The 24584-nt window shown below is 36.9% G+C and overlaps 1 protein-coding gene across 5 annotated transcripts in view; it reads right to left on the bottom strand.

Moving 5' to 3' along the window:
- Window positions 1-744: 744 nt before the first annotated feature.
- HYCC2 (hyccin PI4KA lipid kinase complex subunit 2) overlaps window positions 745-24584 on the bottom strand; it is a 100811-nt gene continuing 76971 nt past the window's right edge. For 4 of the 5 annotated variants that reach the window (XM_075530403.1, XM_075530404.1, XM_075530405.1 and 1 more), the window contains 5 exons: window positions 18901-19017; window positions 18310-18397; window positions 14343-14502; window positions 13453-13620; window positions 745-8369 (listed from right to left, as the gene is read on the bottom strand). In XM_075530403.1, coding sequence (XP_075386518.1) covers window positions 7765-8369; window positions 13453-13620; window positions 14343-14502; window positions 18310-18397; window positions 18901-19017 — 1138 coding nt within the window. In that variant the 3' untranslated portion in view covers window positions 745-7764. The remainder of the gene's footprint in view (window positions 8370-13452; window positions 13621-14342; window positions 14503-18309; window positions 18398-18900; window positions 19018-24584) is intronic. The other variant, XM_075530406.1, reaches the window with a different exon arrangement.

Below are 24584 nucleotides of genomic sequence, written 5' to 3'. Positions count from 1 at the left end.
TGTAGGACATGTGGATAAAGTGCTAATAAAACTGTTTAAAGAAAAAGGAAATGGAGAACAAAGCTTAGTCCATAGGCAAAGGATAATCTTCTTAAGAAAAAGGTGAGTTTTTGTTTCTGGGTAGGGCAAACTTGATTAAGGGCAGTTCCAAGATAAGGCAAAAGTACCTTTTTAAAAACAGTGCAGCGAAGACCAAAGAGTTACAACTAGGTGCTGCGTGAGGTCACAGTCACTTCCATGCATGGGAAATGCTGTACATGGTACTGTAATGTTGGCTTCTTTTTGTTCCATGTGTGTTCAAAATATGTACAACAAAGAAAACATGAATATTGGCTCCTCTCTATAAAGAACTGGAGAGAAAATGTTTCACTGTGTCTTGGTACAAAAAACAAGTGTGGTAAACCTGTGAGAAGCCAGTTTATTTTAAGAATATTTGAAAATCTTGGAGTTAATCTTATTTCTCATTACACTGGCTGCATTAAAGTTCAGTGTGAAATTTGTTGTGTTCCAACAGTAACATGAAGAAATTTATGGCATGCAGATTATGTCTTAATCTCACTCCTGTCTTCACATTACTTATATCTTATAGTTACTGCCTCAATTTGAAAGAGTGTGATAGAAAAAAGATTAGGTCAGATCTACATAAATAAAATGGCATGCTTTGGGAAAAATACAGTGAAGGATCATTTTAAGGTATAAAATTTAGTTAAGACATAAAATTAACTCAAGTAAATCCAATGAAAAGTCAAATAAAGCTGTATTTTTATACTGTACAAAAGAAAATTTACATTCCTAATGTAACTAGATACATTTAGGGAAATTACATATCTTGAGAAGCACAATATTTAACATCTTAGATATATTTCTGCATTGCAGACTGATATTGAGTTTTATACATCTTTATTTACAATAACTTAAAATATTTTCTCATTTCTGGCAGTTTATTTACAAGGTCAACAGTGACTACATTTCACATTTCAACAATCAACAGGATTAACCAGTTCAATAACAGTTAAGATAATGGCTTACATGCACCAATAAATACGATCTTAAATGTGCAGGCTTTTTTTCCTTTAGCTCTGAAAACAATGAAAGTCTTCACTAGTCCTAAATTGGAAGGACATCATTCAGTAGAAATCATATTTTCTGCATGCCTATCCTTTTCAATTTTTCACCAGCACTATTTTCCAAATACTTGAGTTTATGCCAAGCTATACGTTGCTGGTGAAACAGAAGAGCTTTCCTGTAAATTCCATATCCTATGATCAAACAAATGAGAGCAGGATAGTTGTTGCTATTTGTCCACCGTGACAGGGATCACACGACATAATGCCAAAGTAGTAAAAATCCTTCAGGAATTGTAAGCTCGGAGGAGTCATAATGAGAAAAATAGTGGGAAAATAACTTTTGAATGGTAAAAATAGTTTTACTCAACCAGTCACACTAAATGAAAAGCTAGGATAATTTTTATAGAGTATGAACCAGATTCACTATAAATTGGTTGATGAACATATTACAAATGTTAAAATACTACATGGAGCATCTCTCTCAATTCAGTTGGATGATAAACTTAAAAACCCAACATTAGTAATTGTTAGCAAATAGTCTCTTTTCAAGCTAGCTTGATCAATACATTCATAACTTTTAAATTATCACTTGATACGGAAATATAATACACAGAACCTGTTTGGGACATCACTTAATATACATTATATTTCATGTCTTCAAAAAAGTCAACATCTAATAGTTGAAATTAAGTTCTTTAGTGCTTAGTGATTTTCCTATTACAAAATTATTGTTTTAGCTTTTCTTAACCCAAATGTTTTTCTGTCAAGGAAAAAACACCCATAGTAATATTGTACATAAAGTATGTAACTAAACTGTGCCATTTTAACCAATTCTACTCATATTAGAAAACTTAAATTGCCCACCTAAAGAGGTACATTTCCAAAATTTCTCGCTTAATTAAAACATAAAATCATACAACATGCCAATTTTAGAATATTCCCCCCCCTTTAATTACACGTCTACTCACTAGAATCCTTCATTTGACTCGGGACATGAAAATGTTCCATTAGGAATATGTAGACTTAACTCTTTTTTTACTGGAAATATAAAACACTGATGTCTAACTGGTATCATAAAATCCCAAAGTGAAATCTCGTAGCTAGTTGTATACCTATTTTATAAAATGTCAAAGTGAAACCTTGTAGCTAGTCGTGCACCTATTTTAAGGGTCAAAGGATCTTTTCATATTTATTTCCATCAGGGTTAGAAAGTAGCTTTTAGATGAAAGAGATTAGTTCAATAAATTTATTTTTGGTCAATACATTTTCTTTGGTAAATTTTATAATCAGTGGAGATATACAGAAGTTTGTCTGATAATAACACTCCAATAGAGCAATCCATGTTGATATAAATTCTGTGACTGGAGATCGAATAATCAATTAATCTTTAAAAAGAAAAGCATTTATTAGACCTACCTCCAGAATACAGTGAAAAAAAATAGACTATTTAACCTTCACTTAATAATAAAATTTAGGGATAAATTCCCTATTAAACCTAACAACAGTCAACTGAATGTTCCTTAACTTGCAAACTTCACAAAAACATTTTCTCAACATTCAGAAGCAAAAGAGAATCTACATTTCTTTCCTATGCTGCCAGTTATTTCACATCGTTCTCAGCTGCCTGCTAACACTGCATGCTGATCAGTTTCCTCTTGTGTCTATTTTTTTTATGTGACTAAGGGCTAAGATAATTCTAAACCAAAAATACTGAAGAGATTGAGGTTACCCATATTTTATGGTATATAGACAGGTTTAGAAGGAAAAGTCCTACATGGGCAGGGGAAGGTTGGGTGGAGACAGTTCCTCTAATTCTAAGGGTTTGGAATAATCACGTCAACTTCTGGCATGCCCACAAATCTAACATTGTGAAATATACAGTGGCTGACTCTGGATTTTCAGTGCCAATATGATAGGTACACAGAGCACATTATCTTACATTATCAAAGTGACATCCTTGGCAATGGAAAATTACTGATCCGGGGACTCATTCTATAGGTACTACATTCTATTTATAATCGGGGAAGTATTCTCATTCTTTAGAGTTTAATATTTAATGATTTCCAGTTGGTTTTCAAACAATGTTTCTAAAATTCACTTTAAAAAAATTAAAGTATGCAGGGGGTGGGGGCCAAAAAAAATTAAAGTATTACAAATAAAGTGTCTCAAACAACTTAATGGTCTGAAACATGACAGCAATTACTTAACTTGAAAGATGAAGTCTCACGTTAAGTCTGTTTCCCAGAGCCAGGGCATCAAAATGCCCTTACGCTTACAGATTTCCTGCCCACAGCCTGGCCTATTAAACTTTTTCTAAACTTAAAACAAACAAACAAGGAATAACTGAAATACTGATTAACAAACATAAAACTTATTTTTTTGTAATTCAAAATCAGAAACACAGAGATCTCCTTGACAGTGTTGGCATAAATAGCACACTAACCTTAAAAACAGACACCCCGCCCTACTATTTACAAAGGAATATGCAGAGAATTAAATGAGAAAACTGATTGTCAACAATTAAAGGACTCAAACATGGACTTAACCTCACTAAGTGAGGTAGAAACAGCAAAGTAAAACAAAACCCTTCATTGAAATATTTACCAAAAAATGTGCAAATGAAATAATTTAAAAGTTATTCTCACTATTCCAGTGTCTAATAAATAATTATAATTAATTTAATGCTACTAAGTGGAATTAGAGGATTCAGGTTAGAAATACCAAGCTTATATAGCTGAGACATTTAAGACATTTTATGTGGTACATACAAGACCACTTCAAAATGTTCATGGAAAACCCATGAATTTTTTAAAAGACTCCTTGTATATTTTAAATGATGACATGGTCACTGTTCTGTTACAGAATCATGTGCTTGACACATACAGCTTTTTTCCAGTCATATAAAGAAATGTCACTCCTATCTGCACCAAGTATAAGGTTCAATTTCTTTCTACATTAGAAACTAATGGAATGAAGTTTGTTTAATGTTCACCTTGCAATATCCCATTGTACAATAATACAATTAATTCATCATCTGGGTGACTGTGAAAGCTGTGTGTTTCAAAAATTACTTTAAAATGGCTAGAAACACTGATCAAAGCCATTTCATTGGTTTTATTTCACATTTAAATAAATTCTTAGAAATAAAATCAATAATATGATGGCAACATACATGTTATCTGACAGAAAATAGTAAGGCATAAATTAGAACAAAGAACAATAAATCTATCCTTAGATTTGTGTAGATACCTACATTCCCAACACTTCCCTATCTATTTTTTTACTCAACATTTTGAATACTTTTCTTATCGTGCTGTAATATCAGCTATAAGACTAGAACTAAATAAACTGTAGCCACGTACCATTTATTGTAGTACGCGTAAAGGGAGGCAGTGGGTGGTTGATAGGCATTACATAAGAGACGAGTTTGATTCTGGCTCTGCTTCTGAGTTATGTGACCAGGACCATGTCACAACCTCTGACGCTCAGTTTCCTGAGGGTGGATGGATAAGGGACTAGTATTGGGAGACTACCTAGATTATTTCTGGGGTTTCTTCTAGCTCAAAAATTAGGATTCTATAATAATAGGCACAGTCGAGTGAATTGGGAGGGTCAAGGTGGTGGCAAAGATCAGGATTTAACATTACAATCATTTCCTCTCCTAGCTTCCCAAAATATTTTCATCTTACAATAAATCTCTTCTACTCAATTTTTCACTTTACATTTTACTTTGTTTTCTAGCAGTGTGATTTTTAACTATAATGTCAGGTGTTCCACAGCCTTCAGATACGTCTTTTCCTGAATCCATCCTAGTACAGATGAAGTCAAAATAAGTTTTATTATAGAAAACAAGCACTTTATCCCTAAATAACTTTTTCAAAGATGGCTGGACATTATAAAAATGGAAATTATAAAGTGAAAAACAAAAGCTTATTAATGGATAAAGATGAATGTTGTAGGTCAATATTTGTAACAGCATTGCTGTATATCTCAAACTAATTCAAATTAAATGCAAATGACTATTGAAAACCTTGGCTTGTTAAACTAACTTCTTCCATTTTAACTAAGTCTTATATAGGACATCTGCTCCAAGGATCTGAATGCAAAGTTTTAACTAAGAGAGATATTTCTCATTGGTCCTAAGTCGCATTCCCAAAAGAATCAAATGCAAATATTATAGGATCATGAAACATTACCAGAAGGTATACATACAAAATATATACACATACACACTGATTAAGTTGAAACTTTTTCAAAACCCAGTTCACAGATACAACACACAATATCTAACAAACAAGGGAATTTTAATCTAATTATATTAATTGTAGCTTTGTTATAAGATATTCTGTGTGTGCTTTACCTAGAATTAAAGGGACCTGGTGGCGAGAAGGATAAGGCGACCTGCTCTGGGACAGAGTTACAGCCTCAGAAACCAAATGAGTTGGATTCAGCTGAAAGGCAGTGGGGTAGGGGACTTAACTAGAATTCTGTTTTAGATGTCAGTAAAAACAAAATTTTCAGAAATGGAAATAATTATTCTGTCCTCCTAAACAAACCAGGTAGTTTATCCTCAAAAATGACATCCCTTAGTCAAATTAAAAGCAGCACAGGATATCTAAAATATACTTTCGTGATATATCCACATACATGTACATACAAATACACAAATCAATAGATCATCTGTCACCTTTTAGTTTACTGCAGATTTTGGCAAAGTTGTACATACTAACTCGGGTTCTAGTTTTATTTCCATACGAGCTGAAAATATTACAGATCAACAAATTCAAACAAGACTATTGATCTTATAAAGATTTTAACAGAAAACCCCCTTTAAAAATGCTCTTATAAACCAGAAAGAAAGGAGGGGAATTTTTAGGTGTGGGAAAACAAGGAATTGTTTTCCTTCATTGTATTAATCAAAATTTATTATAATTTAAATTGGTAAACTTAAACTTTGTTAATTAGAATACTTGCTTTCTAGAAATTCAGTATATAATTTTTCACAATAAAGTAAAAATGTCTAAATGTAAAAAGTACTAATAGTTCTGATTATTTTTAATCTTCAACTATTTTTTATTTGAAGCAATTAAACTTATGTCTCAAAAAGTAATGTATGTTCGCTTTAGGACCTGATGTGTTTTATGGAAGGATAATTTAACATCCAACTCACACTGATTTTGAAAAACCTTTATTTCGAGCCACAGAGTCTAAGATCCAGAAGAAATTATGGATAATTGATTAGATAAATGAAAATTTATCTAATCAAATCAGAACAAAAATATATTTTTTCTCTTTACTAATAATGAATTTTTATAGCTTCTTAGCACAGTTACCAAATGCTACTTATATTACATTCAACATCTAGCATACTGGCATGATTTCAAAATTTTATAAAAATGAGAAACTTCTGCAGATATATGACTAGAAGGTACACAAATTGCATTCATTACATTAAACACAAAGGCAGTGTGGTCCTTATAGGAGAAATTAAGTCAGTACTCCCTGGTAGAAATGTTCTATAAAAATGTGTCAACACCGAAGCATCAGTGTTTCCAGCCAATGACCTGTCCCTGATGTATTTCCTTGGCGTATATGACCTACTAGGACTTAACGTTTTGTAATCCAAAGTATCTGAGTGTAGGTACATCTAGAAAGCAGCTGAAAGGGTTTCTCCAATTATCTGACACCACAGAAAATGGATGGAGAAATCCCTCTCTTTACCTGAAGATGTACTTTTTCTATTTCAGTCATCACCAACTCACATAGGAAAACAAACAACATAAAAACCAAGCAAAATCTTTCCTAGCACACACACACTCCCATACAAGCTAACAAATACCATCCCTCCCCTCCCAGCAAACCCCCAGCACCATGTCAATCATTCCTGGGAAACAGAACATGCCCCTTGGATGCTCTGATTTGTTAGTTGTTGAAACTTGAAGGACAGAAATGACCCTATGTCCTTGTGGGGAAGAGGGAAGACATGTTAATTATGACTATAGAGCCACTGAAAGTGCATTATCAACTACATAATCACCAGAGGAGGCCAACTTGATTTGAAGGACTTAGCATGAACCGTTAGGTCCTCAGGGTAAGGAGACAAGGAAAGAGATGGGGAAAATAAGAGCTACCCGCACTGGATGAAAATGTACAGCAGCCTGCCACCTTTCCCCATGCTTCTCAAGAAAACGACTGCAGACTCAGACAAGTCTAAAGTCACCGCAGAACCTCTGAGGCACTCCTGGTTGAGAGAGAAAAATATGATCCAGTAGTCTTCATAGTTCTCCAGATTATGAGAACAAACCCGTTTTGCATTGTTGTTTTTTTTAAAAAAACAAAACCAAAGAATCATTTCATAGGGATCATATACACCATTTCCTCTAATATATCCTCAGTCTCACAGTGTTGAAATGGGACTGATCCTCCTACGATGGATTGCACATCCCCCAAGGAGAAAGGAAGGCATACATTTTATACTGCTTCACAAACACAGTTACAAGGAATAGGTGGAAAGGAGATAAAGGAGGAAAAAAAGAAAACCTTATTGCTGTTTCCATACGAAATACAGTAAGAAGATAGCTACACTAAATCAAATCTGATTACAATGACCAATAGTTTCACAACGTGGGATGAAGTGTCTTCTTGCACAATGAAATGTCCAGTTTAAAAGGTAAGCAGAGAGGAGAGGATGTCAAAGCTACACCTGGGATATTAGCTGCATATTGAAACTGGGGGATCGAGACTGCTTGGTTAAGGGGGCTCCTGGACTGAGCAGCTCTTTACTTTCTCCGGCTTGACCTAGTCGGCCTTCCTGTAGACTGATAGTTGAATAACGATTAGCATTATGAGCAGCTAAATTAGTAGCTCCCTCCGGGCCAACCCCAATGCTGGTACTCGCTTGACTGCCATTTACATAGTCAAAAGATTTACTTGAGGAAGCACTGGCTGTCCGGATGAGAGTTAAACTGTTGGTTTTTGGCACAACCTGGCCAGCAGGCAGGCTCAGGTGTTTCTTCATCGGTGTCAGCTCGATTGAATCTACACTAAGATCCGCTGGCTGCTGTACATACTGCTTGCGAACTACTGCATCTCGAGGGCTCTCATGGGATTTGCTTGCAGAGGCTATTTCTTTATCCTTGGCTGAACGCCCAGTTGCCACTTTCCTTAAACTTCCCCTCTGAGAGGAGGATGAAGGTTTGGTCCCCGTTGGCTGACTGCTGAGGGACGCCCCTGAAGAAAATCCTTCATCTGCGTCATTCAGGTTTACAGACTCCTCTCCTCCACCATTTATACCTTCAGCACCTGAAAACAAATCAGACAAACTCAGCAAGAGTTAATTAAATAGGAAGCAGCTGTGAATAACAATGCTGGCCTTTATCTTTTGGGTAATATTCGCTACTGGTTGGCAATGTTTTATTAGGGGAATAAAAGTCTATCTATACAGAATTCCAATATGCATTCATTCTGCTTATTTAGTTTAATTACCATGCTCTTGTGCAACTGCCTTTAAACTATACTATCTAAATTTTGGTACATAAAATTACTTCAGTTAGAATAAAACATTCTTCAGAATGGCTTTAACAGTAATTTGGCCATGTGAGGTGCCTATTCTGTCAAACTTTTTTTCCCTCATATCTTCTGGAACCTACCATAAGGCAGACCATGCAAAAGAGAGGCCCTTCTAGTTTCAGCTACTCAGAACTACAACACAAATTCACTCTCCACTCTGATTAACCACAATGCCATTTTTATTCAAAAGCTAACAGCTTCTATGTTGCTTTAGAACTTTGAACACTGAGTAAATCTAACTAAAAACTAAAAAAAACTCTAGTTTCCAGTAACTTCATAATCACAGTTTGTCTTATAGACATGCCTGTTGTTTTCCATATTTTCTTAATCAATTAATGTGAAGAAAATATTAACTATCAGAGAGCAGGGTTAAAGAACCCCAAGAACATCTAACAAAGATTTCTACTTCCCATATAATGTATTACGATCATATGTTTAAATGTATCATGAGTATGTATTGTTATCATAATGAAAACACTGTCATGCCCTATCACATTTCATGGAGAAACTGTAGTTAACAAAGCAACCTTAACTTGGGATTTTGTGGGAAGGAGAGCAGAAATATACAGACTGCCTGAGGGTTTTCTGAAAAGTCAATTCTCTAACATTACAATCGATATTTTCTTAGAAAGTGACACATTTGCTTCTTTCACAAACAGATAGTGACTTATTATATCATTAAATTAATTCCCCAGACTACAAGAGGGTTTACCCTGAATCTGTTACAAAACACAATTTTAAGAAAATATTACTTGGAAATACAGATTATATAAGTATTCTTATATTTTCTCATATGGATCATTCTTTCTTTCCAAAGGAATAAAACAGATTATCTTGAAAGCAAAAGCATCCTTTTTTATTATATCCAGCAGTCTAATAGACCTCGGCTATCATGCAAAGCCATGTGAAAATGCCCCAACTACAAACAGTAGCAGCTGACACCACTTCTCTCAACCCCTTCTTCAAAGGAAGAGTGTATAATTACCTCAAAACCAAAGCTTCAAACTATATTCAGATATCATCTTAATTGTTTACTAAAAATCAGTATAAAGAATCCAAATGCCCAAGAAAAAGTAGTTACTAGTTCAGAACTAATATGAGCACTATTAGACTAGAAGTAAATAGAAATACATCACTGTGTGATTCTCTGAGGAGAGGAGACTGAGAGACAGTGCTAGCTTCTGCATCTTGCTACATGCAGACCTGAAGCCCAAGCAATACAGCCATAGAGAAAACACAAAAGCCACCATGCAAGAGACTCTCAAACTCACTGCCACCTACTCGATTCGACTGACAGTAACCCACAGTAGAACCGTCTCTGGGTTTCCAAGACAGTAAATCTTTATGGGAGTAGAACGCCTTATCTGTCTCTTGCAGAGCAGCTGGTGGGTTTGAATGACTTACCCTGCAGTTAGCAGCCTGACACATTAATCCACTACTCTACAAATGTAGCAGAATACTGAGCACACTTTAACCAGAGGCACCATCCTCAGGTTAAAAATAATTTTATTTTAAAGGTTAAAAAATTAGAACGTTACTTGACATTCAGGAAAAAGTTAGGCAATAGGTTCATATCTTTTCTTCAATTTCAACCTATATATGTACAACCTTTCAAGATGGGTTTTCTGATTTGAATTTTTGTTGAAACATGCTTTCAGGAATGAAAAATATTTTAATGAAATGAGGTAATATTAATTTTGAGACAATCTGTGAGAGACATATATCTTAATGATGCTGGGGTTGTTGGAATAAGGCTCATTTCTTCAGAGTGACATTTACACACATGGCTGCCCTGATTGCATGGCAGCAGGGACTTAAAATGGGACAGACACTTCCCATTAAACCCTAAAGGTGGCAAATGTAGGTGGACACTATATGAAGGGGTGCCCCCAAATGACCCGGATTCCACTGCCCCCAAGCTATGTACTTAAATTTTTTTTTACAAAACAAGCTTATCGTCTTCAAAGGACTTTCCATTATACTTAATATATTTGTCAAATCTGAAATTCCATTCCTGGAAAGATTTTTCAAACTCATCTGTCTGGATGGATGACAGCACCTCCCTCGTTATTTTCTGTACCTCCTCTACATCCTCAACTCACTGTCCTTTCATGATCCCTCTTCATTTGTGGAAACAAGAAGTCACATGGAGTGAAATCAGGTGAGTCAGGTGAATGGGCCAAGAGAGGCGTGCTGTTCTTTGCAAAACTGGTGCACTGAGATGGCTGTGTGAGGAGGTGCGTTTTCATGGTGTCAAAACCAGTCCCCTGTCTGCCACAACTGAGGTCTTTTTTTGTTGCACACTGTTATACAGCCTTTTCAGAACCTCTAAATAGAAAACTTAACATGTTGTCTGAGCTGATGGAACAAACTCCATTTAGTAAATGCAGGAAACTGACAAATATCCAGAACAAGGTTTGTCATCAATCGACATTTCACCTTTTTTGAAAGGAGAAAACGACTCATACACTTGAATTTTTCCCATAGCGCTGTCCTCGTAAGCTGTGTTCAACATCACAACAGTCTCTGCTTTATTCTTACCGAGAAGAAAACAAAATTTCGCAGCCACATGCTGTTCTCTTAAATTGGTCATCACACACACAAAAAACCATAAGGAGGTTCAAACGAAACTGCTTTTACAGAAACATTCACTGAGACCAGAGAAAACCTCTACAGGAGACGCCAGCACGTGTACTAACTCAGAGAGAGTTACTGGATGCTCGCCTAGCAGGAGAAATGCATACTACAAAAGCTCCACTCCACTCTACCCTGCGCAGTTCTGGTTTTTTGGGGGTACCCCCTCGAATGTCTCACAGGTCTTTAAAGGTTGACTTCAAAGTCATTTGAAAGTATCACACCACAAACTAGTTTTCTTTTAAAAGGAAAAAAGTCTATTATTAATGTTAATATAAATGCTCTAGTCGATTTGTAGAATACCCAAAATTTTCATAGATTTTATACTTTCTTGCTTCTACTTAAGAAACTTTAAGGAAAAGACAATTGTTACAACTATTATTTTCCTTGCTGATTTCTCTGTACATGACAAAAATACCAATCATGACTCAGAGAAGAGATAATGGAAAAGAATTCTATAACAAACTTTTCATGATTGCCTTTACTGATAAGTTTGCCCTCTATTGACGTAAAGCTATAATTTATTTAGATTAAAAGGTAAAACAATTTTGTGAAAATTTCAAACAATGTTTTTTTGTAGATAAATTCCCTCCTTCAAAGCAAATCTTTTTTCCATTAATAGGAGATACAAAAATTAAGTAGTATTTGGATTCCCTTTTCAAAGACTTCAACTTTTGAAAGAAGTGTTCTAACTTAATACCTGTTTTCTATAGTTTCACCAACTGCCATTTAGCACAAATATTCCATCACGATAAAACATTGGTAGCAGACACACTTCTATGACTCATTCAATCATCAAAAATGTTAAATGAATTTTTTCAATGTAGGCCAACTCTGGGTTCAACATATACTGGTGTTCTCTCTGTGTTCAGACAAGATAAAACTGACCCCTAGGATAAACTAGATCATGAAAAACAAAAAATGTTTTTGCTGCATTTTAGATGGCCACTTAAGGAATGATTTCTGCAAAAAAGCAGTAACTTCTATGGGACCCTCGGTCATGCACATGCAACATTGTTAAATGAATTGAAGGTCAATATGGACAAATGGGCAAAGGAGACTTAGGCAGATTTAGATTCTTACTGAGCATGCTCAAATTTCTAATGTACCAATAAAGCAAAAAACCTCCCCAAGGATAGAGGTAATAGCTACATGTATGTTTTGTTTTTAAAATAAGTAAAAATGCAAAACCTATTTTAGAACTACATGACATATTCCCTAAATGTAAAGATTTTACAATAGTAATTTATTATATAGTGTTTATTATTTAATAAGACACTACATAATTAAACTGTTTGGCACCTATTGTTGCCTTCTTTAAAGAGCCGAGTCTTATGAGTAGTGTATATAGAACAGCATACACCGTGGTCCCATCAAAGAGCAGCTCTTTGATAAGTGAGGGCGGGACACTACAGCAGATTCGCACTCTGAGATACTGACACTGTTTGTTACTTTGCTTCTCGAGGATATCTGGCCTCCAAGGAATGTATCTGATTTCATTTGGGAGCTGTGTAACACACTTGCAGTGAATCCTAAACTGTGGTGTGCGTCAGTAGAGCACATTTACAGGAAGACATCTACGTAGAGCTAGTCAACTTGATCCAAGAATGGATTGTTTACTTTACTCAAACAAAATAGAAATTCGTGTTACTTGGCTACCTGGGATTAGAGATGAATTGATTGGTTCTTAATCAGTCTAGTTTATTTTTTTTCAGTCTAGTTTCTTAAAGATAGTGCATTAATGTTTTAAAACACACTCCGTAGATTTTTAAAGAATAAATTATCAGGTGAATTGATAACAAGGCTAACAAGGTCCGTGCCTACTAGAAGCGTTTTTTTTTTCTTTTCCTAGAATTAGAGTAAACATGCTCAGTAATGAAAAAATTCCAAGCATTTGCAGATCTTCTGGAGACAGGCTCCCACCTTGTTAGTAGCCATGCCAAGCTGTTCTTTGATCACACAAGGATGCAGACTCCAGGCCAGCACAAATGGTAAATAAAGATTATACCTGACCTGGTGCTACGCATTAGGGAGGGTGTGCTTTGCAAGGAGAAGCTAACATACCCCCTGGGGTAGTGGACACACAGACTAGAATGGAAAGATGTTCTGCTTGGGCAGAGAGAGCCAGGATGCTTCTCCATCAACTGCCTCACTGACTTCTGCCTCCTCATCTCTGTCCTACCCTCTGTTGTGGCTGCTGCTGAGTCGGGCTCCGGCGAGCCATGCTCAGGGCTCCTGCGCACCAGCACCTCCCCCTCTTGCACACGTTTGATCCCTAGGTCAGTGGAGCCGTGTTGGATCGGGGAGCCAGGAATACTCGAGTCAGCCTCGTTTGAGAAGTCAAAGCCATCTGGGATTCAACATATAAAATTTTAGTGCTTTTATGCTGCTCTATTCTTTTCTAAGCATTTTGACCCAGGCAGATAGAGAATGTAAACATGGATATGATATAAAACCAAACACTATTTATATAGTTACATGTGTGTGCACAGAATGCACACACATAAGGTAGCAGATGAACAATGTGAGGTTTGCAAATGAATAGAGCAGAAAATATGGATAATTAAATTGTACTTAATATCTCTTAGGCAAGACAGCTCGACAATTCAAGTACTGTACACCTATCGAAATACTGCTGGGTTTAACATTTACAACACCCCAAAAAACCCTAAAATGCAAAGCAAAGGCCAAAATATAAAAACAAGAATTAATTCTCTTAAAGACAACTTATAACACACTTTTAATTTGGCCAGTTATATAGTTTCTCCCATAATGCCCATACATTCACTTTTTTTTTTTCAGTATGGTAACGTATTAAAGAAAATGTTTCCCTCGTCTTATTACTAGTTTAAGAAAAAGTAAAAGTGAACCTCGTCTTTTTTACTGCTTTAAGACTCACAGAGTCTGGAAAAAAATATATATATTTTAAAATTCACATTCCTAGTACTATTTTTTTCAACAAAAGCTTTAGCTTGATTATACAGGTTGCTAATGTCATGATTAATACAGTCTGTAACAACAGTGATATAGGTATTGGAGTACATGAGTGCACTATAGAGAATTTATAATCACCTTCTCTCCTCCATCTATGACGACGGATTGAAGCTGTTGTAATTGCAGTACGAGACACCCTCGGCACTGTTGGAGTGACTTCTACTTTAAGGACTTTCTGGCCTTCTTGTGTAGAATCAGGAGCATCAAATGGTAGTGAGTTTTTCATGGCATTGGCAACCTAAAATGATGATATAAGTCTATACAAATTTACCATCAATATACTTTGTTTTTATTCTATACTCCACAGTTCTATAATTTTTGAATTTGTACTAAAATGCGTACTTAAAAAATATAGTATGTTAGAAGTGCTTGTAGAGGGGGCTTCAAAAAGCTCAAGGAAAAATGAAGTTAAAAGATAATGGAATATTTAAACAAATTTTATGAAGCTGTTTCAACTCACCAGTGCTCTTTTTTTGAGTAGAATTTTCAAATGAGGAATATGTATGTATGTATCATATAACCCAGTGGTTCCCTGAAATTGTTGATTTTCAAAGAGAAATAACAATCCAAAGGGAAAAAAAATAGTTGAATACTGACTGACACAAGAAAACAATGCGTTTCTGACGTAGAGGTTAATTTTGATAAATGATTCCCTTTCTTCCCTCCTCTATTTCCATTAAGAAAAAAATTCTCAAAATATTCCTGGCATTTTGGCCCACCACTTTCTGGTCTCTGTGAACAACAGCAAATATACCCAGGTAGAGAGTAATTGCCTTTGATTGGTTCTCATTTCTTAACTGGCTATTATAATGTGGTAATGATCTTTGGATATAGAATTGCCTGTCTCCCACGCTGTCCATATGGATGAGTGGAATTCAGCAACCAAAAAATGTGGGAAACTGAGGACCGGTAGGAGAGCTTATGTGAATAAATTCTCTATGCTAATCAAGAGCCTGGAAGGCCAAGACTCTCGTGGAGGGAGGCCTTCACATTTGTGAACTGGACATGAATCCCAGTCACATGCACTTGACTAAAATTCATCCCCACAATCTCCAGCTTTTAAGATAATCTTACAAGCACTTGGATGCTTACTATATTCTAGAGGCTATCTGCCTTGAAGAGCAATCAGACTCTACTGTTTACCCCTGCCAAAGCATAACCAACTCCCTCAGATACTGATCCTAGATCATTACCCCTGGAGAGAGTTCAGGGGCATCCCAGGTTAAACGACCACCTTATCTCTAGTACCAACCTATTCTGTTATATATGTGTCTCTAGTACCTCTCCCCCATGTTATGGATGTGCTGTCTGGGGCTTGCTAGCCCCGAGGTTCTAGAAGCCCATTGGAGAGTACATTCGCTCCCTTCTGGTTCCCGGCTTCATGGAGAGGTGAGCACCCTGCATGGTTGGTCTGTCTCAGTATTTTCCCTCAACTGCACAACCGCTCCTCAGGACAAGTGCCCGCTCTGCTGATTTCAATCTGAGCCCACATTTCCTGCGCTAGACTGAGAGATGGAAGCCTGTCAATCCAGCCTGTCAGCAATACGGCTGCTGTCTTGTTCTCCCTTCCACCTGCCAACCATTTTGTCTATCACTTGGCTCTAGATTTAAGTAGAGGAAGGTGGTGTTATTTACTGGGTTTCTCAAAAACTCCTAACAATAAAATAATGTTTTAGGACTGGAGATTACTAATTTCTTTACCAATATTGCCTTGGAAATGTCACTACTATTTAATTTACAAAGTTGCAAAGATACTACAATAATTCTGTCATACTTAGAACAGAAATTAGAGACACTTGAAGAAAAAAATTCAAATACAAAAGAATTATTGAAATACTACTTCAATGTATTTATGTTTACATTGAAGAAAATGGATATTTTAAAATTTCCTTTAAAGAAAATGCACAAATCACATGAAAAATACCACTATAGAAACACTATGGTTAAAAAAAAAAACACTATGGAAACAGAAAAAAGAGAAAGCAAGTAAAAATCATCTACAATTCAATAACCAAGACAACCAACATTTTAGATTTTCTGTAATATCTAAAAATTTTTAAAACCCTGTGTACGGCGTTTACCATTTACTCAAAGTGTATAAAATCTTGTAATCTAAATTCTAAAGTATTTAATTTCATCAATAAGCATCCAGTTGTGTTCTCTGCTGTGAACATTCGTAATTGCTAGGTGCCCTCAAGTCAGTTCTGACTCACAGTGGCCCAGCGTATAAGAGAACAAAGTACTGCCCACCTGGGAGCCCACCGTATAATTATTGTTTGCTTGAGTCCATGGCTGCAGCCATTGTGGCAATCCATCTCAGCAAGAGTCTCCCTCTTTTTCACTGACGTTTGACTTTACTAAACATGATGTCCTTTTCTAGGGACTGATAACATGTTCAGAGTATGTGAGAGAAGCCTCTTCATTCTTGTTTCTAAGGAGCATTCTGGCTGGACTTTTTCCAAGACAGATGTTAGTTATTCTGGCAGCCAAAGTATTTTCAATATTCTTTGCCAACACCATAATTCAAAGGCATCACTTTTTCTCTGGTCTTCCCAATTCATTGTCTAGCTTTCACATGTATAGGAAATGATTTAAAATAACATGGCTGATTTTAGCATGTGTACAAATGTGTTTGACACAATGGATGATTGTGTGGATTGTGATAAGAAATGTAAGAGCCCCTAATAAAAGTATTTACATTAAAAAAAAAGATTTTATCCTAATAAAATTGGGAAAAGGTCAATAAAAAAATAATAATCATACCATGGCTTGCGTCGGGCAATGTAGCCCTCAAAGGGACATCTCTGCTCTTCACATTTAAAGTAAAGAAGTCCTGCACAGCAGATTTACCCGATGCAATGTGCTGTCTGGTTTCCTGATGCCTGTTCTATGCATATTGATTGTGGGTCCAAGTAAAGGGACACCCTGGACTTCAATCTTTTCTCCGTTTATCATGATGTCTATTTCTCCAGTTGTGAGGATCTAGTGCTTCAATTTACCTGACCTTTATTTTGAAACATTTAGATAATATTTATTCTTTTATAATTAAAAATATCATGGCAATATTAGGTATAAGGTTTTTTTGTGTTTGTTTTTTAGGTATAAGTTTTTCTGCCTGTAACATAGTTTACTAAGTTAGAACGCTTGACGTGGGTTTGTTCTTGTCATGGGGTTACAGGTGGGGAATATAAAATGTTTACATAAAATGAATATTAATTGAATTTTCTAGTTCTGCTGTGAATATTTTTCTATTTGTATAATCATATTAATTTTAGAAAGCAGATGGTTTAGAATTAAATGTTTATGTGGTCAAAAGATGAATTTTTTTGGTGACTTTCCCATCATTTAAGCTTATAAAGTCTTCCCTTCCCTAGGGATTCCAATCAATATGTTTATTTTATACCTTTTCCTTAAAGGATTACATAACATCAAAATCTCTCATTTACCTGGCCTTTGTTTCTCTATAAAATGATCACATAGTGAAGTAAGGTCACACACTGAAGAAGGATCTAACTCAAATCTGCTTTCCTTCAAACAGTTAACCAATTGTTATTATAGAATAAAACCTTGTTCTTCATTGATCCGGATTGCCTTGTAGATTCCATTATTTTACACATTGCCACATTATATTGTGGCAATGAATAGTTACTGTATTATGGACTTCCAGAAGCCCAAACAACTTTGTCTTGGAAGAAGTACAGTCAGAATACTCCTTAGACATGATGGCGAGATATTGTCTCACATACTTTGGAAATATTGTCAGGGGCAACCAGACCCTGAAGAAGGGCATCGTGCTTGTAAAAGTAGGTGGTCAGCAAATAAGATGAAGACCCTTGACAAAATGGACTAAGAATGTAACACTGAGCACAAGCACAGCAATGACCGTGAAGCGGGCTCGAAGCTGGCTGTTCCCTGTGGTGCACACAGGGCTGCTGTGAGTCGGAGCTGATGCTATGGCAGCTAACAACAGCATATATTACTGACTACTTTACCCGGCAGTGTTTTCATATAGCGATGTGTCTAGCAAAGAGTTAATGCGACTTACCAACAGTGGCTGAGAGAAGAGTTCTAGCTGAGCTCTGTAAATGATGTCATCAAGGACTTCCTGACCAAGGTCCCACTGTCCATTATACCTACCAAAGGGCAGATCATTTATCTCTTCGCAAATACCTCTGTTCTATCGCACAACCTTTTAACTACCACAAGACTTACTAATCTGGTTCTAAAACCGGCTTCAATGTCAATTTTTATATATATTTCATTTCTGAGTAATACTATTTTCAGTTATAGGAGAGAATAAAGTTTTCACATATTAATATTTAAAATAGTTTACAGATGTTTCTGCACATAAGTTGGTTTTTATCATGTGCTGAGCAATCCATGTATTCATGAAAAATTTTGATATGAACAAGGCTAAAAATGGTAAAGATATAGAGTATTCCATAAAAAGAGAATAGAATGAATTCTAGACTTTAATTTTAATGACTATTTATTAAACATTAACTAGTTAGGAAGCACTAAAAAGGAATGCACATAAGAAAAAAATAGGAACAAGTGTGTGTGCAGAAAATCTGTGTTGAAAAGAGTTCCCAAGCATTAATAAGGATTAATACAATTTCAAATTCCAACTACTTACATGGCGTAATAGACTCCTGTGAGAAGCTGCACCATCAATTCGGGATCCAATACTATTCGGCCACAGCGTTCTTTCCAGTGTTTGTCATGTTGCCTTGGAAACCCACTAACACAAACCCTAAGGAGATATAGCGTTTACCAGGTTTGATTTCCTGATTTATTAAATAAGTGTTTGCCTCCATAACTTAATTTTCATTTCTTAAATGTTACATTGAATATGAACAATGTGCCACTCGCTGCTCTGGGTTTAGGCATTCAGTTGTGAACAGGCTCTCCCATAGCATGCCCTGATAACACACCTTCTGACGGATGGTAACGATAAGAGCAACCTTCCTTAAGTACCTCACTACCTCTTTTCAGTCATCCCTCTCCCTCTTCACAACAGAAAAGCACAACTCTCACACCTTCCAAATCATCAGGATGACTCAATGGGAAGTATAGACACTGTAAGCAAATGGAAGGGAAATACTGCTGTCTATGAGCATCCCCTTTGATCAGAGTGCCATAAACAAGTCTTATTAAGAGATATTTTCTGTAACAGCCCAGAAGGCACAGTTAGGAAAGGAGGGATGGAAACAAGGAACATGGGCTAGCACTCAATGACATGACACAATGTCTGAATCTTTCAATGGCAAACTAACTCCTTATGTAACCTTCAACCAATTCACAACAAAAAGTGAAAAGCAAAATGTATTTAAAATGATCAAAAGTTAAAATGTACCTATTGCTATTTTAATCAATAATTGAAATAGTAAGCAAGTTTGACATATTTATTATTTAATGTCTTATCAGAGCAGAGATATTTGATTGGGTGATTAAGATTTACAGGCAAAAAACCCACTTTATTAGGATAAAATTATGTGGAGAAAGTAGAATATAAATTAAATTTCAAGGAGAAAAAGGAATAATATAACATTAAATTATTGAAGAAACTGTTGATTTATTTATCAAAAATAATAGTGGTGGGCTATCAACTCATGATGGCATTTACTACAATTCATTACACACATCTCAAGTAATGACCCAACAGTTTCATTTTCTTAAATCAAATTAGTATTCATGCAATAAAGATCCTATCTTCTACAACTATTGAAATTGAAATCCTTTAAAATATAATCTTAAAAATGTGCAAAAGCTAACACAAACTCCATCTTGTCTGTTCTGACTTAAAGTGACCCTACAAGGGTAGAAAGGCCCCATGTGTTTCCAAGACGGTTTAATTCTTCTTGGGAGAAGAAGCCCGTCTTTTTCCCAAATAAATATGCAGAGAATACATCAGTTTTAAAATTCTTTTAGGGGATAGGTGGCCAAACGTTTGAAGGTAATTGAATTCTGCCATTATTTGCCATTATTTTTCAAGACACTTTATTAAAATATTATCAATTTGATATTCAACAGATTTGTTTAGTGAATCAAATATAACTCACTGAAAACCAAACTCATGCCAAGGAAGTTCTGCCTCCCAGCAATCCCATAGAGTAGAGTGAACTGCCCCTACACGCTGCCAAGGATAGAAATCTTTACAGAAACAAAGCCTCATCTTTTTCTCACATTGTGGCTGGTGGATTCAAAATGTTGACTCTGTGGTTCACGGACCAATACATTACACAACCTGGGCTCCAAGTCAAATGGAGTGGTTTATAAATGTATCTGCAAATAAGCATTGAGTGTCTAAACAGTACATTCTCTTTAAAAATAATTTCTAGCTCATAGACAAGAAATCTGTTATAAAAGTGCTAATCATATTATTATAGGCAAGTAAAATGACATATATTTTAAAATCTACCGTATACTAGTACAGATTTGCCTTCCCCAATTAGAAAAATTACACCGGATTAAAAATGGGACCACATTTTCTTCTCAGCAATCAGTAACATGTGGGCTTGCGGTGGGCATACCCTTAAGGAGTCGTGATTCCAAAGATATTCTATGCATACTCCTGGCATTCTCAATATTTCACCATCTCATCTCCTCCCCTTGTGTCTGAGTGAAACCCGTTACTGGCTTCCAACCAACAGAAGAACAGGACTAAGGCCACTGGAGACTCTGGGTATTTGGTAATGTGACACCAAGACTGTAGCAAAGCATTTTCTGCAGTCTCTCCTACTACTCTCTCCTTGCTGCCTGTGTGTAGTCCCCTCCAGCTGTGAGAGCGACCTATAGCAAGAAACTAAAGGCGCCTCCAGCACACTGCTGGAGCCTGTAGTCCTCCAACCACAGGGAACAGAATTTGTTAACAAAAGTGTTCCCTCCCAGTCGATCCCAGAGGAGACTGTAGCTCCAGCTAAAATCTTGACTGCGGCCCTGGAGGACACAGCTATGCCATCCATGCCTGTGCTTCTGAGCCACAGACACCACATGATTTTAAGCCACTGAGTGAGCTGTTGAAATTCTTTGACTCTAAGTACTCCCTGTGACCAACTCATCTGATCACTTTCCACTCCTTTTTCTTTGATGGAAATTTAAATTTCATCCGAGGCACATATACCTACATTATTATAAATTCTGATTTAGGGAAAATTATAATCTAAAGAGAAAGAGCACACACACAGAAATGAAACACAATCTCTCACTGGTCTCTCTTCCCCCTCTGTTTCCCTTTCCCCTTGCCCTCCTTCCCTTCCCCTTCTAAAAGAAAAAAGGAAGAAATGAAACACAGAGATGGATCAGTGTTAATACCAATTTCCTTATTCAACACAAAGAAAATGATTTGTGAAATGTATCAAGAAGTCTGAGAGTGAAAGAAAACTGAAAGAAAACTGAAAACATGGGAGTAATTAGTTAAAAGGACTAGTGGACCATTTCAGCATCAGTCTCCAAGACCCTGAGACTAGAAAAACTAGACAGTGGTCAGTTACCACTACCAACTGCTCTGGAAGGGATCACATTAAGAGTCCTGGGTAGAAAAAGTCCTGGGAGAAAAAGTGGAACAAAATTCAAAATCACAAAAAAGAGGCATGCTTTCTGGTTGGATAGAGACAGGGGTAACCCTGACACTATGGCACTTAGTCATGCTTCAGGTCAGGAAATGATCCCACCCCCATGGCTCAATTTTCAGATGGACAACGGATAGGCCTGTGAAAGAAATAATAACATTAGGGAGGTATGCACACCTTAGAATAATTAATCATTTGAAATCAAAAGGACAGCCTTTACCTAAGGACAAAGTTCAGAAGGGTTAGGAAAGAAGGAGGAATGGAAACAGGAAACAGAGAATAATTAGTAATTAAAATCAGTGACATGAAACAAAGTATGTATGAACTGTTTAATAGAAAATGGATTTGCGAAGATGGGAGAGAGTGCAAGTCATGACCAAGGAGCACACACAGGATGGACTCCACAGAGCACAGCAGAAAGGAACAACTGCGAGGGATAGGCTACCCTTCCAGACCACAGGGTTATCAGCATAAAGAGAGTAAACACAAATTTACTAAAGTTAGAGAGCAGCAACATCTGCCAATAAGACTCCCCTTCGTCAGCTGAGTGCAGACTCCTGGGTCTCTCCCAACAGAGGAGCTAACTAGCGCGGAGGGAGGCGCAGTGGTGGAGCTGCATGGGGATATATCTACAGGGCAGCTGGAGCAGACATAAATCGTGAACATAAACTCTGGGAACTCCAGCCCCACTGGGCAAAACTAATCCCCCTTCTCTGAGGCATATAGCTCAACACAGCCTCCATTCCAAGATACCCAAAATGCCCCAAACCTTAGAAAACATGTTTGTATGGTATTGTTTTTTTTAACTTCTCAGGATGGTAACCAAAACACACCAGGTCCATTAACAGAGTATTAGCATAACGATACAAATAGAAACTGCAACAGCAGTTTGAGATTAGAAAATAAGAACCCTAAAGACTGACTCCAGGCCATACTTAGCCCCCTGTGATAGTTACATAATCTGGTGTCAATTTGGGACTTGAGAGGATTAAGAGTGAAGGGGTGGACTCTAAGTCTGTCAATTGAATCATAGCCAATGAGGCCTCTGTGTGGGCATGGTCTTCTCTTGAGAATTCTGGAAAATCCTGTTCCTCCTTGGGGACAGGAGACACTTTCTCTTTTTCCTCACTCCCTTGGAGATGCTCTACTGACAAGACACACTGTGCTACACTGATATTGCTCATGCCCTGGAATCTGAAGGAACGATGTGGAGATCCCTGCCAGCGCTGAGATGCCTCTACCGCCACTGGGTCCACAAAATTTTGCATCCAGTGGCCTGTGATCTTCCTGTATTGGGTGTCATTGCATGTGTTTCGTGAGACTGAAGAGGACTTTATAGATTGGTATCAGTCATATGGGCTAATATCGGACTTATGGATTTGATCTGGACTGAGCTGGGATGTTTTCTCAATATTTAATTGTTCTTGTATGTAAAGCTCTTTCTTATTTACAACATGAAAGTCTATGTATTTGTTTCTCTAGTCCACCCCCAGCCCCAGTCTATCAGAAAGCAACCTGCCTTCTGAGTAGGCTTCATTCCCTCCCCACTAACACACCTAGGTAGGTGGCAGGTATAGACTCCATTCCCCGACTCCCAATTGACCACCCCCATTATCAAAAAGAGTGAACTCTACAGGCAGCCTGGAGTGGGCATAAATAGTAAATAGACCAACTTTTCACACAAGCCTAGGGAGCTCCAGCCCAATTTGGAAACCTTAGCCACCTTCCCCGAGGTTCAGCTTAGAGGAGCCCCCAATCTTATAACACCCACAAAGTCCAAAAAGCTTGAAGAACGGGGACATTGTAATGCTTTCCCCCCACTCCTTTCTTTTTCTCTTTTTAAACATCTCTGGGTGCCAGCTAACTAACTCTCTAACACACACACACACACACACACACACACACTTTATTAACAAAGTATTAGCCTAACAAAACAAGTAGAAACTGTAGCAGGTTTTACAAGCACAGGCAGGGAGAATGGGCTTGAGACAGAGACTAGAAGCCGAGGTGCCCAGAGGCTGCTCAGGGAACACATACCTAGCTATCCAACTCCAGGTCAGTGCCCCCAGGCTCTTACATAAGCCACTTGCCTTCTGGGGTAGGTCTGCTTTATTCCACCTTCCTAGGCCACCTAGGTATGTGGTACATAGAGCTTCCATTCCGCAAACCCCACTAGGTCACCCCCACCAAGGCAAGGTGTGGGACTCAGCTGCTCTTTTGGCCGGTATTTTTGTTGCTTTGTGTTTCATCATTCCTGTTCCCTCCCCCTCTTTAAAACAAAGTTGTGCGCTATTCTTATAATTTATCCTTAATCAGGACTGCCCCGTTTGTAGGTATATGTAAGGACAGGGGTAAGAGGGTAGAAGAATATATATATTTACTTTCAATTTAATTTATTTCTTTTCTAGTCCCTTCACATACCATCGGCCCAGAAGCTAGTACCCACAACACAGACAAAGCACCTGGGCAAAGTTTAGAGCCCAAACATGTTAATAGCTCTCCTGCATCTACTCCAGTATTATTTTTCCTATTATTCTTCTTAAAACATCCACCTCTTGCCCTTTTCCCTTAATTTTCCTTTCTTTACATAGTTCTTTTACATATTCCTTTCTTCACATATTCCTAAATATGTAGTTTTACTTCACAGCACTATCAAACTACATATTAGTTTCACTCTCATTGTCAAACCTTTTCTTTCCTTCTCATCCTCATAAATGCAAAGCTGACAGTATGTCTACATTTTAAACAA

The sequence above is a fragment of the Tenrec ecaudatus genome, chromosome 13 (assembly GCF_050624435.1).
Source record: "Tenrec ecaudatus isolate mTenEca1 chromosome 13, mTenEca1.hap1, whole genome shotgun sequence".
Classification (NCBI taxonomy): domain Eukaryota; kingdom Metazoa; phylum Chordata; class Mammalia; order Afrosoricida; family Tenrecidae; genus Tenrec; species Tenrec ecaudatus.
The sequence above is the reverse complement of the archived record's forward strand: the minus strand, read 5'-3'. Positions and strand labels throughout refer to the sequence as shown.